At 46.1% G+C, this 15,646-nt stretch overlaps 1 protein-coding gene across 4 annotated transcripts in view; it reads left to right on the top strand.

Annotated features, from left to right (window-relative positions):
* The window catches only part of LDB1 (LIM domain binding 1), a 66,087-nt gene that overhangs the window by 47,894 nt on the left and 2,547 nt on the right, over positions 1-15,646 (top strand). For 2 of the 4 annotated variants that reach the window (XM_035132620.3, XM_035132624.3), the window contains exons 2-10: positions 7,813-7,915; positions 8,254-8,298; positions 10,898-10,973; positions 11,239-11,341; positions 12,682-12,854; positions 13,071-13,193; positions 13,705-13,788; positions 14,376-14,499; positions 14,910-15,058. In XM_035132620.3, the coding sequence (XP_034988511.1) occupies positions 7,813-7,915; positions 8,254-8,298; positions 10,898-10,973; positions 11,239-11,341; positions 12,682-12,854; positions 13,071-13,193; positions 13,705-13,788; positions 14,376-14,499; positions 14,910-15,058 (980 nt within the window). The remainder of the gene's footprint in view (positions 1-7,812; positions 7,916-8,253; positions 8,299-10,897; positions 10,974-11,238; positions 11,342-12,681; positions 12,855-13,070; positions 13,194-13,704; positions 13,789-14,375; positions 14,500-14,909; positions 15,059-15,646) is intronic. The other 2 variants (XM_035132621.3, XM_088669667.1) reach the window with 1 other exon arrangement.

Here is a 15,646-nt window from a genome sequence, read left to right as displayed (position 1 = left end):
CGATGCAAAGAACTTCTGCATGTAAAGAGCTTGCACATGAGAGAGAGAGATTCTAGCTCGAATAATCTGTGTACATTTGCTAGGTTTTTTGCTTGATCACCAATACCAACAGGGAACTTTTTTTTTTAAAGTGATCCCTGCAGTCTGAAGTGGTCCATTCTACCACATCATTTTACTTTTGTTCTGTTCCATGTATAGTCCACATGAAATTGCCAGCACAGAAATAAAAACAGGTCTTGGTCCATTTCTAATGCAACTGTAAGAAAAGAACTGGGGGAAAAACCCAAGGTCTTTGAGAGAGCTTTTGGCAGTTAGCATACTATTAGTTATCTCCATGCAAATTTCTCCAGCTCAGAGGCCTTTTTTTTATGCACCATACCAACACTTGTAACCAGAATGCAATTCAGCAAATTAAGGAAATTAGACAAATTTGTTTGGTTTGGACTGTGATAGGCTGTTAAAGTTGATGATGAGGAAAAGCAAATGATGACTGATTTTTACTTTGGTGGCGTGGTTTCCACTCCAAAACGTAGTGTGTTCTGGGCTTATCTTGTGGATGGAGGCATCACCATCGAATATCCCTATACCAGTGCCATTGCTCTTTCCAGGCTACTGATACTACTAAGTAAATGTTCCACACATTAAAGGAGCAGTGTAGACCCCTACTGTGAAGAAATAGACATTTGGAAACTGTAATGTATTAACTGATATTTGATGTGCGCTGCATATTGAATCCCTGCAATGGGGTGAGCTCCCGTTGCTCGGTCCCAGCTCCTGCCAACCTAGCAGTTTGAAAGCACATCAAAGTGCAAGTAGATAAATAGGTACCGTTCCGGCAGGTGAACGGCGTTTCCGTGCGCTGCTCTGATTCGCCAGAAGCGGCTTAGTCATCCTGACCACATGACCCAGAAGCTGCACGCTGGCTTCCTCGGCTAATAATGCGAGATGAGCGCCACAACCACAGAGTTGTCCGCGACTAGACCTAATGGTCAGGGGACCCTTTACCTTTACCTTTACAGTATATATCAATTGACTATGCAGTGAATGAGTAGGCCATGAAATTATCCATCAGGTTGTTTTAGTTTTGTCCCAGCCAGCATGAAAATACCTACCTGATTGCCTTGGAGATCTTGCTGCAGATTTGATAGAAGAACAGTGCTTCTTCATACAATGCATAATTACCTTATGCAATTCACTAATGCAAGTTATGGTGATGGCAATGATGGTCACTAGCTCAGAAGGTTTTTAAGAGGAAGGCTATCAGCAGCTTTTAGCCATGATCTAGCCAGTATACCTCCTGAATACCAGTTGCTGGGGTCTAACAGTGGATGGTCATCATCATCTTGAGCTTCCAGAGATGACAGGCAGTTGTCTGGGTACTATTGGAAAAAAGATGTTGAAACAGAAGGACTTGGTTCTGATCTAGCAAGGCAATGGAGACCAATGCTTCTGCCCCCTTTTTGAGTTAGGGGGCAAAATAAAAAGTCCCTCCAGCTTTCAGGACACCTGGGGCGTAGGCCTCCTCCAAAGTGGGCTTTACCAATCCAGTATGCATGGGGTGCCAAGTGAGAAGGCATGGAGGGGGTGCTTTAGTTTAATGAAGGTTGTGAAGTGTCATGAAGGTCGCCTAAAAAGGGGCTGCTCCCAAGGTATGGGAATTGTTTCTTCCCCTCCTCTTTTTTATGCAGCTTGTTGGAGTTTAATTTAAATATTGAGAGCAGACTTTGCCTTGGAGGAGCTTGCAGTGAGTTTGCAAGGCAAGCTAAAGTGCCATGCAAATCTCCGAAATGGATGGTTTTGGTGTAATTAAGCTGCCTAGTGTAAGGAGTGTTAGATGTCCCTTTGGGTACCCTGATCTTGTGATCTCTGACTAGCTTTTTCCTGCTGCTGACAGAAATCCTTTCCCCATGTGGAGCTTTCAGCATATGGCAGACAGGCTCTGGGTTGATCCCACTTTAAATACTCCCTTTTCAGACTTCCTTCTGCACAGTTCTGGAGGCAGCTGCACAGAGATGCTGCTGCATGTGGAGTGAGCCTTGAGCTCATGTGCCTTCCCTCCTCCCTTCTCTGGTTTAGCCATGGAGAGGAGATTGGAAACTTTTTCTTCCATTTTAGACTTAACCACAGTTTGTCGTGGTGTCTCAGCCCAGTAAGGTGTAGTTAATTTTCAGACTGTGGCTAATTCTGTGGTTTCCAAATGAGGTTTTTGCATCAAGTCTTGTATTTGTTGAAATACAGTAGTGGGATGGTGTGGAGTATAAAATTTCTAAATACATCAACCTCTTTAACTATAGTTTGTTTAAACAAGCCAGCTTCAAACTCTTGTTTACATTGTTTCAAGACACCATAGTTTAGATTAACTGCATGTTAGGGTTCAGGTGTAACACTAAATTGTGGTCAATTTAAAATGGGAGTGGAAGCTTCCAGTCTCCTCCATGCAGGTGTGCTGGAGGCTTAGCATTACAGGTGAGTGCAGGCACATTGTTCTTGCATAGCTTGCAGATGATTTGTTGGCTTACCTGGAAGGGGCACAAGCATTTTGGGCAGTTTTCTTTGACTGCCAGGAAGCACTAATGTTTCAGGGTTGTTGGTCCACATGCTAGAGATAAAAAGAGCTCAGGCGTGTGGAGTGTGCAGGTCTAGGCACTAAGAACCTTTGGTCAAGCTGGACCAAGCCGGATGTGCAGCCAGCCAGCCAGGGAAACTCCATTACTCACCAGCAGCAGATGGTGCCTGTCAAGGGATGCAGAGAGGGGAGGAGCAGGGTGGTTGCCTCGGTGATTTTTCCATCACCACAGCAACAGAAAGGTCACCCAGAGGGTCCTTCATGCTCTCCCTTCCTGTGTATGAAGGTCTGAGATTTGTTGGAACATAAGTCATGGGACGCAGGTGGCGCTGTGGGTTAAACCACAGAGCCTAGGGCAGGCTGATCAGAAGGTTGGTGGTTCGAATCCCTGCGACGGGGTGAGCTCCCATTGCTCAGTCCCAGCTCCTGCCAACCTAGCAGTTTGAAAGCACATCAAAGTGCAAGTAGATAAATAGGTACCACTACAGCAGGAAGGTAAACGGTGTTTCCGTGTGCTGCTCTGGTTTGCCAGAAGCGGCTTTGTCATGCTGGCCACATGACCTGGAAGCTGTATGCTCGCTCCCTCGGCCAATAACGCGAGATGTGCGCTGCAACCCCAGAGTCGGTCACGACTGGACCTAATGGTCAGGGGTACCTTTACCTTTACCTTTAAGTCAGGGGGTATGATTGGAGGGATGGTATATTCTGGGAAGGGGGCAGGGAAAAGTGGGCAGGGGAGGTTAGAGAGATGTCTTCCACGATGAATTGTCTTGAGGACCCCTCTCCTGAGATCTTGGAACAGCAGGTAGTACCTGTTCCAAATGCTTTAGACTGAGTTCAAAGTACGCAAGTGAAATGTTATCCAGAATTTGGGTTGCTTCATCTTCCAGAGTGAGAATAGTCCGTTCCTCGCTCACATGCATAGGTCACTTCATTTAGGTATTTGAAAATCAAAAGTTTCCCCCACTGCCTCTCATTGAGCCAAAAACTCCTCTATCAGAGCACACATGTTTTCCCCATGTATCTACTTATGATTAGGGACAAGAGGAGCTGCATGTCTGTGTTCCATGTAGCAGCCTCCTGCAATAAGCATCCTGCGGAGGGAAGCAGAGAGGAGAAACTGGAACAGTTTGTCACCAGGGCATCCTATGTGGCAAGTTGCTCCTTGTCTGAAGAAGAGCCATCTGCTGTGAAGGAACCAACTGGAGCCAACTGGAGTCAAATGATTCCTGGTGGTGGGTGGCAGTGCTAACGCAACAATGTCTAACACAGACAGCTCCCCAGTTGCTCCCTTAAGGCAACAGCTCAGAGGGGGGAAGCTTGGAAACTTACAACCAGGGTTATTTAACTAAAACTTCCGACATGAAATGCCAGGGAACTGGTTCACTGTGTCCCAGATTGCATGTGCATCCCCACATCTTGGCTCCCTTGCCTTTGATTTAATATTTCCAGGGTGTTTTGCTACTTGACTGAACAAAAGGCCCGTAAATGCCCCCTACCATCCCCCCCCATGTGAATGATGTTGTTAGCTAAGCATTTCCAGCTTGAACTAAGCTGTTAGGACCAAAGGCTGTCTCTGGTTGGGTGGGGAAGGTGATGTGCTGCAGCACATACTGTCCAGACACAGCGGCGGCACCTGCCAGGAGTGGAACTGGTCTTTCTTGCTCAGCGGGAGTGGCTGCTGCACTGGTGCAGTGCTTCTCCTGGGGAAACAGAGGCAAGATCCGGCTCTGTTCTTTTGGTCCAAAGAAGGGGGCTGAAGCGGGGAGGGAGAGGGAAAACTGTACTGATAACGCCAAAAGGGATGGGGCAGAGGGGAGGGGACAGAAACCAGTATGTGTGTCAATAGGATGCAATGATGTGGCAGAGATTGATGGAGCAGCAAATAGAGCCCTCTAGTGACACACTTGCTTGTTAGCACAAGAGGCTCTTGCCGGAAGAACACATGTATTTTCAGCCCTTTCCACTCCCACTGAAACTCTGGTATCTCCCCACACATTAGCTAATTGACATTACTTTTTAGTGCTTTCAATGACTCTGGATTGTCAGTGACAGCCTCCTCAAGAAGAGAGATGTAAAATTACAGGTTTTTTTTGGGGGGGGGGTGAAATTTTTGAGGAACTTGAAAAATAGGCAATACTTATTTTATAGTGCCCTTTACAGATGCAAAGTCACTTTGTTACTTTAGAAACATAAAATGTATCATGCATAACTTGGTTTGCCATTAAATTTCCATGTTCTGTATACTGTATTAAAATACAATTTATTCAGTTAATAATTACAAATTGAATATACCGGTACTGTTTGCTTTTCTATTTTTGTTTTATTTTGTTACATTTGGAGTTACAGGCTGCTGAGCTGTAAGAAACCTAACATCAACTTTGGTTTTTGCACTTTATGAGAAGATGGCAAAAAACTCCAATAAAAACAGGAGAAACCATCAACACTACAGTTTTTTTTAAAAAAAGAAAATTATAATGTATTTTGAAAATTATTGTGGGTTGTATGCAACCAAGACCTACATTTTGTTTCTAAGCAGGGATAGAAATCCTGTGGCATTTTGGGTGCTGGCTGGATTCTAGCTCCCATCAACCATTACCAGCATGGCCAGTGGTCAGAGTTACACATGGGAGTTGTAGTACAACAACATCTGGAGGGTCACAGGTTCCCCATCCCTGATTTAAAGCTGTTGTATGCTGAGACATTTTCCTCTTCATTTCCCTGCTCCTTCGACTTCCCTCAATGGGTTCTCCCATGTACAACTCTCTGACCCTTTAAGTCTGTGGTGTAATTTTTCCTACCCACTGCAGAGAGATTAGACGCCAGAAGTGAGATGGTGAATACAACACCACACTGCTCTTGATTCTGCATATGGCCTTGGGTATAAGCCACCAACTCCCCTTTTCTCCATCACTCTGTACCAGAGCTGCTAGCCACACCCTTAGTGGCAGGAAGGATGTGAAGTGGTTTGGATTGAGGGGGTGTTCTAGTGCTATGATAAAATGAGCCCAACAGGGTATTTCATTGGAGCTGCCTGAATTACCTGCGAAGGAACTTTGATCTAGATCTCTGGAAGTATACAAACCACAAAGCTAACTTTTACTTCACATCACGTGACATATTTTCTGTAGTGTCTAGATTTCTTTTTCCATGTTAGTGCAGAAAGTATTTGTACCTGGGCCCCACTAAGATAAATGTATCTTCCCAATCACTTCTCAGAGCTCAAAGCAAGCTGAATGAGGTGGTAAAATTTGAACATGGTAGAAGGGACTGTGCCACTTAAATTTGCCTAGCAGCACTATAGTTTTTAAATACTCTTTCACATCAAAACTCTCTTGTCACAAAAAAGAAACCACAGCAAGGAGAAAGGATCCATACCTCTTGCCTGCTGTGCTGGTTTCCTACATGCATGTAGGTGCTGTTTCTGTGGGTTGTTGTTTTTTTAAATGTAGGACAGTAAAGGGGGAACCCATGGCCTTCCAGATGTTAGATTACAATTCCGACCATCCCTGACAGGTGCCCATTGTTTTCTGGGGCTGATGGGAGATGTGTTTCAACAATATCTTTAGGACCACCGTTTTCCCCCACCCATCCCAACATATAGACTTCAGAGGTTTGAGCATGAGGTTCAGAAAAGGGCAACTGAAATGATCAAGGGGCTAATGCAACTCCCCTATGAGAGGAAGTTAAAATATTTTGGGCTTTTTAGTTTATAGAAGGTGCCTAAAATTATGTGTGCAATGGAGGAAACTGGTAGAACCAAAAGCCACCAAAGAAAATTGTATGTTGGAAGAGGCATTGCACACAAAATGAACTATTTCACCATTGGAGACAGTATCCCTTCTGAATACCAGTTGCTGAGAAACACAAGATGGGAGTGTGCTGTTGTACATGTGTTTCTGCTTGGCGGGCTGCAGGAACAGGATACTGGATGAGGTGGACCTTTGGTCTGACCCAGCAGTGCTCTTATTATGCAGTGAACATATTAATGCTACCTTGTACTGTACTGCAAACCAATGTTCTGCTATTTACACCTACAGTGGAACCTCGGTTTATGCCTACCTCCGTTTACGAAAACCTTCGTTTACGAACGCCGCGAACCCGGAAGTGTTTACATCCGGGTTCTGCGGCGCCAGATGCGCAGGCGCGATCTGCGCAGCGTGTGTGTGTGCAGAAGCACTCTATCGGCACTTTGCGCATGTGCAAAAGCGTGCCTTCGGCGAGCAAACGCCTCCGCGGAACGGATTGCGTTCACAAACCGAGGTACCACTGTATAGGTTTCCACTCCAGATACTATCTTGAGCAGGGGTCCCCAACTTTTCTGGGCTCAGGGGCACTTGATCTACAAGAGGAAGTGGGTTCTGGGCCATGACAGCTTTTTGCCACAGTTACTTTGTTAGAATCATAGAGTTGGAAGAGACCACAAGGGCCATCCAGTCCAACCCCCAACCTCTGAGGTTCCACAGGACTCCAGTGGAGAGTCGTCCGTCCCCCCCAACTCCTTTTTTTTCTATCTCTTCTTCTGAAAATGCTACTGCCTTGTTGATGCTGGAGAACTCTTGCAAATTAGTGTTCAATGAGGTGGTCACCTACCACTTAATTTGGCAGGAAGTGGTTTCCTCCTGCCACAGTCCATTTCCCTGACAGGGAAAACACAGCACTAAACGATGGCTGTTGTTACTGCCTGCACTCTCTTCCTCCTCTTCCCCATATCCAATGTGAAGTCAAGGGGAGGGGCAGGGAGGGGGGATAGCTCCTATAGCAGAGCATTGTACTTTCATGGCACAACATGACTTGGCAGCCGCTCTGTGTGACTTTTTAGTAGAAGGGAGGAGTGCATGCAGTTGTAATAGCGGTTCACTGCGCTTCCTTTGCTGGGAGCCATGCCTTCTATGCCTCTCTTGCCCTTGAATGTTAGAAGACAGAACCAGAAGCACAGCTCCTATAGTGCTGTGCTGTTTTCCCCTGGTATGGGAAAGACAGTGCTTTGCAGTGGCAATAAGGGGGATGTGGCAGGTGCCAGTTTTGTCACCCAGCTCTTCAGCCAATGATATTTGCTCTATTCAGCTTTGAGTTTTGTTTGATGCTGGCATTCTATATTCGGAACTTCTCTGTCTGGAGGAGCTGAGTCAGGGCTGGTGTGGTAGTGGCGTGGGTGTCTAAGGGGCAATGAAATCACATATGTCTCATCCTTGTCTCTAGTCTGCTCCTGGCTGAGTGACCTCCTTTCATTTTCCCTCCCCCAGGCTGTTCCTCTAAGTCATTCAAGCTGTACTCTCCAAAGGAGCCCCCAAACGGCAACGCCTTCCCCCCCTTTCACCCGGGCACTATGCTGGATCGAGATGTGGGGTAAGTGAGAGGCTCTTTTAGAGATGTATTTCCTTCCTTTTGATAGCTGAGAAGGTACACCTAAATTTGTTTCTGGAGAAACACTCCTGGAGTTCAGGGGAGCTCAATTCCTTCATATCATCAGCAGGGTCTACTCATGATCAGAAGGACACCCAGAGCCATTAATTGTTCAGAGAGAAAGCAGGTGGTTGGTTACCTTTGAGGGTAGCTACTGTATGCTGATGGGAGTCATTAATTATTTTCTCATGACACACCAGCCATTCTCTCCTGGCATGCTGGTGTGCCCTTGCATAGAGTGCTTTTGTTAATCTATCCTGTATTGGCTTATTTGTCTGCAGACCAACTCCTATGTATCCGCCAACATACCTGGAGCCTGGGATTGGGTAAGAGACTGCACTGCTTCACTGCTTTTTCTTCTGACAAACTGTGTTAACAACAGGGTAAAGCAGGCACCCCCAAATTTCAGCCCTCCAGATGTTTTGGACTACAATTCCCATCATCCCTGACTACTGGTCCTGTTAGCTAGGGATCATGGGAGTTGTAGGCCAAAACATCTGGAGGGCCGCAGTTTGGGGGTGCCTGGGGTAAAGACAGATAAAACATTTTTCAAGTGTGGTGCAAGTGATTTCTAAGCAGATCATCCAACTGCCCCCTTGTTCATGAGGAGGTGAAGGTGGTTACTTTTCCCTCCCCTTGAAAAGTACATATAGGTAAAGAAGGAAGTTTGAAGACTCTCTTTCCCACTTCCTCTTTCAGCTCTACGTATTTTTCAAGGCTTAGCTTAATTCTGTTGGATATGACTTTTACCTAGATCCCTTAGAAAAGTGAAGATTGTATGCGTTCTCTCTTTCTCGGGGTGGGGCTGACGTGAGGGAGAAGGGAGAGAAGTGACCAGAGAACACACAAAAAAATTCAAATGAGCCCACAGGCTTAAAAAAGGTTGGCAACCCATGTAATCCATATGCATGTTGGAATCGTACCATAGTATTACTAAACTCATATTCTGGAAGAAAAGCAAAACTTGGTTTCCAAACATTCTTATAATGACAGCTGTTATAATCTCATGATACAGTCTAGCAAAGTTCTACAGTTAAATGTTTCAAGAAACATTTGCAGCCCTTCGAGGCATTTGCTTTCATGGTGGCAGATCTGTGTTCAAACCACTTGAAATATTAACATCTGTCCTCACCCAAACAGAACCTTAAATGAAGGGTGCATGCCGTGTGCATATTTATGCATTTTCAGATGTGTATGAAATTATCCATTTTGACAAGAGTCAGAACTTCAGCGTGTAGGGAGAAAAGGGGGGGGGAAGGGAGGTGGAATCAAGCTGAGAGGAGTGGCTGGGGCAACCCAGTCTGATGGGTGGGATATAAGAAATAAATTAGCAGCAGCAGTAGCAGTAGCAGCAGCAGCGGAGTGACCTTTTCTCTGTTCCTACATTGTAAAGCACTCTCAGGGTTTCTGTCCACAATCAAGCAGTATATATATATTTTTTATGAAATAAATGCACTCTTTCATTTGAGGAAATCCCATGAAATAGTCTCCTACATCAAGTATCATGCAGATACTTTCTGATTAGGATTGGAACATTTGTAGAAGCTAATCTCATTGAATTCAACTGGGCTTACTCTTAAATAAGTGAGTATAGAATTGCAGCCTTAATAGACTGAAAATTATAGGGCCATAGCTCAGTGGTAGAGCACATACTGTATTTTTCATTAAAATAGTGTCAAGTTCAATCCCTGGCATCACAAGATAGGACTGAACTTTTTAAAAATATTGCTAATTGTGAGATACAAATACCCATTCCCCTCCAAGGCAATAACCATGCTGTATGCTCTTACTCCTATTGTTTACTTTGTTCCATAACCGTTGCTACTGTTGTCTATTTTGTTTCATAGTCATGGAATGATTAGTAGATGAATCTCTGAGCTATGAAAGACTTTCGTCTGAAAACACCAGAACCCTTGCTAAGTCAGTGTAAACAGCAATGAGCTAAATCAGGGGTAGGCAACCTAAGGCCCGTGGGCTGGATGCGGCCCAATCGCCTTCTCAATCCGGCCCACGGATGGTCCGGGAATCAGCGTGTTTTTACATGAGTAGAATGCGTGCTTTTATTTAAAATGCATCTCTGGATTATTTGTGGGGCATAGGAATTTGTTCACACACACCCCAAAAAAACCCATAGTCCGGCCCACCACATGGTCTGAGGGATGGTGGGTCGGCTCACGACTGAAAAAGGTTGCTGACCCCTGAGCTAAATGAATCAGTGGTTGGACCCTGTGTAACGTAGCTTCCTGTGTTCCTACTTTAATTGACTAAAAAGTCACAATATTTAATCAGACAATATTTTTTTTAAAAAACTATTTTTAATAAGAGTAGCTACATCAAATTCCATGGTGGCAATTGCTATCTGCAAAGGCATTATCCTGTTTGCTACAATTTTCATCATCAGCACCTGGTGGTGGTGATTCCACATCCTTGATCTTGATGGCTGCTGTTAGTTTAAAAAGGAGGACTCCAGGCATGGAGATAGATGCAAAGATAATGTCACATCTAAATTGTATCGTAAGAGCAGTAAATGAAGTGTGTACCCTCCACCGCACCTCTGGAAAGGCCTTTTTAGCTGCCAAGTTATCCCTTTTTTTTAAGGGATTTTCCCTTATGCTGAATAGGCTTCCTCGCGAGAAAAGGGAAAACTTGGCAGCTATGATTGTAAGAAAACCTTCTAAAAGTTTGCAAAAATATGGCCCAGTGATTGGAGAGTTAGACACAGATGTGGAGAAACCTGAATTTACATCCCTGCTCAGCCATTAACTTGATGCATGGCACTTGGAGTGTGGGGAGGCATTTTTCCATCTGTGAAATGTGAACACCAAAGCAAGTAATACATTCTGCATCATCGTAACACCCCGGAAAAATTATCCTATCTTATTAGATCAAAATATTAATTGTTCAATTGCTATGGTTGATTGACAGGAGGCACACACCATATGGGAACCAGACTGACTACAGGATATTTGAGCTCAATAAGCGGCTGCAAAACTGGACAGAGGTATATTTATATGGGGGTTCAGGGGGGTTGAATCGGGAGGAAGAGTGAGGAAACCTGCCGAGGAGGAGGAGGCTCCAGGGCCTCAAGGGTGGGGGTACTGTTACTCTTGCAGGGGATGGAAGAAGAGTCTGGGGTGTCCACCAAGCCCTTGGAAACACCCTTCCTGGGTTCCTTTGCTGCCCTTGGTGGTGGTTGGTTATCTGCTAGCCTTTGGAGATCTCCCCTCCCTCCCTGCATGTAATGCTCTTGTCCTTTGTTGCTGCAGGAATGTGACAATCTGTGGTGGGATGCCTTCACCACTGAGTTCTTTGAGGATGATGCCATGCTAACAATCACCTTCTGTCTGGAAGATGGACCAAAGAGATACAGTGAGTCTCAGCCTAGGATGGATCCTGCAGGCAGGCACAGTTGTCTCATGCAGGGAAAGGGCTGGAAGCTGAACAAGTTGCTTCAAAGCCTCTCCTGAGCTAACCTTGAAGGAGTAGTCCCCTGTTTTCAGGGTTGGCTTTGAGCTTGGTAGCTGGTGTGGCTCCACCAGCCCCCCTTGCCTTCACAGCCCATCCTGAAGAAGGAACTCCACAAGAACCTACTACATAGCTCAGATATTGGTAAAGCTGATGACTAGGAAAGAAAGGAGCGTATATCGTACTGCTTACCAGGATATAAAACATAGTTGTCAAGTTTTCCCTTTTCTCGTGAGGAAGCCTATTCAGCATAAGGGAATTTCCCTTAAAAAGGGGGGGGGGACTTGACAGGCTATAAAAACCTGGCCCTTCATTTTGCAACCACCGAACACTCCAGTTGCCTTCCAGCAGACATTTAGCACCTGTGATCTTGCTTAGGAGCTCATGGTGTGTACCTCACCATGGTCACTCATGTTGAAGCATGAGACCACCTGTGGTGGAGCAGGGCAAGTTTTCAGAAATTCCTCTCGGTTCCTCCAGTATAAATACATTTTCCATGATTGAAAACAGATCTTTAGTGCTTCCTAGGCACAGTCACATAAATTGGCTGAAAAGGTTGGTGTGTTAAGAGGCACATTGGAAATGAAAATCTTCTTAGTCTTAGAAGTTTCAAGCAATTTTTTAAAAGCATTTTCATCTCTCTAGTTCCTCCAAGAATCTTCATTTCTCACGGAGGAACTGAAAAGTTTCGGGGCCAGGATGGTCTTGATTTATGCATTCGTGTCAGCACTTGCATGTGTCTTAAGGCACACCCACACCCCTCCTTTATACATCATATTCTAGATAAGAGGCAAATTCTTTCAGGATGAAAATGTGTATCATTTCTTTTTAAAGCAATTTGGCACATCACCAGTGCCAACCTCAGGACAGAGGTTGGAATGCTGTTGTTGTCTAAGTAGGCTTTCAAAGCATAGCTTCCCAGAGACCCAGTTGATCACAGCAGGTCACAGCTCTGATCACCACAATTTTCATGGGCAACCCACCTATAAGTAAGTCTGAGGGGTTGGGAAACAAGGACAGTTTGCCCAGGACCCCCAAAACTGGAGCTTGGACTGCTCTACATATTCATTTGGATACTTCACCTGGTGACTTACTATGGAAGACTTGGCTCGCTTGGTATTTCCATGGAGATGCTCAAGATGCCCAGCATAAAAAATAAGTGCCTATTGCTCTAGCAGCCCTGAGTCTGCAGTGCAAAACATTAGTAACTGATTTTCATTTCCCTTTCCTTCCCCTACGTCTAGCGATTGGCCGCACCCTGATCCCCCGCTATTTCCGCAGCATCTTCGAAGGGGGTGCTACCGAGCTGTATTATGTCCTGAAGCACCCGAAGGAGTCCTTCCACAACAACTTTGTCTCGCTCGACTGTGACCAGTGCACCATGGTCACCCAGCATGGCAAGCCCATGTTCACCCAGGTGAGAGGGCAGCACTGGTCCTTTTGCCTCGCCCCCAAGCCAGGCTAGCAGGAGTCTGTGCTGAACTGCTCCCCAGAGTAGTTCAGCCTTTGTCCCTGCTTATGACCTCCTGCAAAGAGCGGATGCAGGCAGAAACCTAGAGACCAGGTTTGTTTGCAGGGTGGAGAAGGCTCGCCTGAGCCTCCAATGCCATTTGTTTGCTTTCCACTTCCCCAGGTGTGTGTGGAGGGCCGCCTCTACCTGGAGTTCATGTTTGACGACATGATGAGGATAAAGACGTGGCACTTCAGTATCCGGCAGCACCGGGAGCTCATTCCCCGCAGCATCCTTGCTATGCATGTGAGTCCTGTGTTTGGTACTGGCTGTGGGCTTGACCTGGTTTAAGCAACTCAGCCGGACTCCCTCTGAAATCAGGAGCATTCTGTTGCTTGAGATTGCTTTGTGTTACTGAGCACACACACACACACCCCAAGCACTGTTGCTTCTTGGAACTTGGATCTTTGCCAGCTCAGCTCCTCTGCACCCAGGCCAGCACCTGTCACCAGAGGGAAGAAGCGGGTGCACAATTCTCAATTCCTAAATTGTTGATCTTGGACTGGTTGCCATACGTGAGGCTTTTATCCAAATTTTCATCATATCTGCATTTCATGGGTTTGTTTTTATTGCATTTCATTGGCACTCTATTTTTCTACTGAAAAGAATCATAAAGTGGCTTTGGGGAGAAATAATACAAAATGCAATGAAAACTAACCCCAAGAAATATTTATGGTCACATTGATTAAGAGCAGCAGTAGTACAAACAAGCCTCCTATTCTTGTTGGACTCTTCCTTCTCTCCTTACTTACTGCAGGCGCAAGATCCCCAGATGCTGGACCAGTTGTCCAAGAACATAACTCGATGCGGACTGTCAAACTCCACGCTCAACTACCTCCGAGTAAGTGCTTTCCCACAGCGCTGGTTAGGCTATGAAAAAGGCTCCCTTGCATCCTTCCCTTTTACTTTTCATAAAGAAACATAAAGCTTACCTTTCAAATGCGGCACCTGGGGACTAATGCCTCTGTATTTTTTGCTCTACTTTATGATTTATTTGAACAGAGCAGATCCTTTTACTGTGTGCATATTGTGACTGCAAGGAGGACTGGAGGCCAGGAAGTTATTGCTAGAAACTATTTCCGTGCAAGGGAAGAGTACAGGAAAAAGTAGATTTGAGGTTTATACAGAGGAACGTGAATTTGTATAAATATATTTATGTATGAAAATCAGCTTGTGGCATTGGCTTCTGCGAATGCTCCACAGCTGTTGGGGGCAAAGATGCCTTCATATTGGGCTATGCCCATGTGCACAGAAAAGTCTCTGCATTCTGTGCATAGCTTGTTGCCAGGGTGCCCCCTTTCCATCTTGCCCAAGTTCAGTCTACAGACACAGAGCTGCATTTGGCTCAGGGAGGTTTCTGGCCTCTTAACAGGGGCCTGCTGTCCGCAGCAAAACCCAACCGCATCTCTTTTTCTTCCCTCTTTACAGCTTTGCGTAATCTTAGAACCAATGCAGGAGTTGATGTCACGGCACAAGACCTACAGCCTCAGTCCCCGGGACTGCCTCAAGACATGCCTCTTCCAAAAGTGGCAACGGATGGTGGCGCCACCTGGTGAGAGTTTTGCAGGGCCACCCTCGGTACTACAGCTTCCTGTGGCTTGACCACCAAGGTGGATGCATTTCCTGTGAAGCCCACCAGAGGGTGCTATGGGCATTGCCCTTCTCTGGGATGCAATTGCTACCGGTAGTAGGGACTGCTTCTGCCAGTAGGGAATGCTGACAGTGCTTGGTGGCAGAACTCTCCTGGCTTCTATACCTGGCTCTGTTGCTACAATGTGGGATGGGCGAATGAGATCTGGGGGTTGGTGATGTTCGAAGAGGTTACAGGCAAGTGTAACCAGTGAATCAGGCTTCGGGGGAAGGCTAGCAAATAATACAACAGCGAGTTGGGTTGGGGAGTTCTGGATTCTTTTGCTGGGACCAAGATGTCTCACTGGCGTTCCCTTTGCTAACACTTTCCAGCTGAGCCTGCACGTCAGCAGCCCAGCAAGCGCCGGAAAAGGAAGATGTCAGGGGGCAGCACCATGAGTTCTGGTGGTGGCAACACCAACAACAGCAACAGCAAGAAGAAGAGCCCAGCCAGCACCTTTGCCCTCTCCAGTCAGGTACCTGTAAGCATCCCCTTTTCATTCTCTCTTTTCGTAACCCGAGAACTCCTCCTGCGAGGGGCCCTGCTCCATGTAGCTGGAACACCCTCAGAAATGCTGGAGAAGGCTCCCTGCAGTATATCTGCAGGGGGCGGGATAGAGAGCTTCGTTTGTTCAAAACGGCAGCAGCAGCAGCCATCTTGAAAATGGCAGCACTGTTTGGGTTCCCGTTGGTGCCAGAGCCACATCAGGAAGAGGGTTCCTTCTGTGATTCTTCATGTTTGACATCCCCAAGCTCTATGCCACCTACATTCAGGCATAGTCAGAGGGCTAGCTTCCTCCTCATGAGGGAACAGAAGATCCAGAGGCATTTGACCTCTTCCTCCTTGGATCAGATCTGGAACGGAACAAAGAGGGGCCATATTTATCCTACGCTCCGGTATATTCCCAGGCGTGTTAAGTGGCTGTCAGCTCCTAAACACACAGTGGAAATGGAGTAGCCACAGTTGTAGGAATGTTGGCTTGTGTGGGTTTGGGGTGGGTGGGCGGTTCAGCTTGATCAAAGAAGTAGAGACTAAAGGAAGCCAAGGGGGTGGGGGTCTCCTATTCAGA

Source organism: Zootoca vivipara, chromosome 5, assembly GCF_965207765.1.
Source record: "Zootoca vivipara chromosome 5, rZooViv2.hap1.1, whole genome shotgun sequence".
Classification (NCBI taxonomy): domain Eukaryota; kingdom Metazoa; phylum Chordata; class Lepidosauria; order Squamata; family Lacertidae; genus Zootoca; species Zootoca vivipara.
Note: the sequence above shows the minus strand (reverse complement) of the source record. Positions and strands in the feature narration are given on the sequence as shown.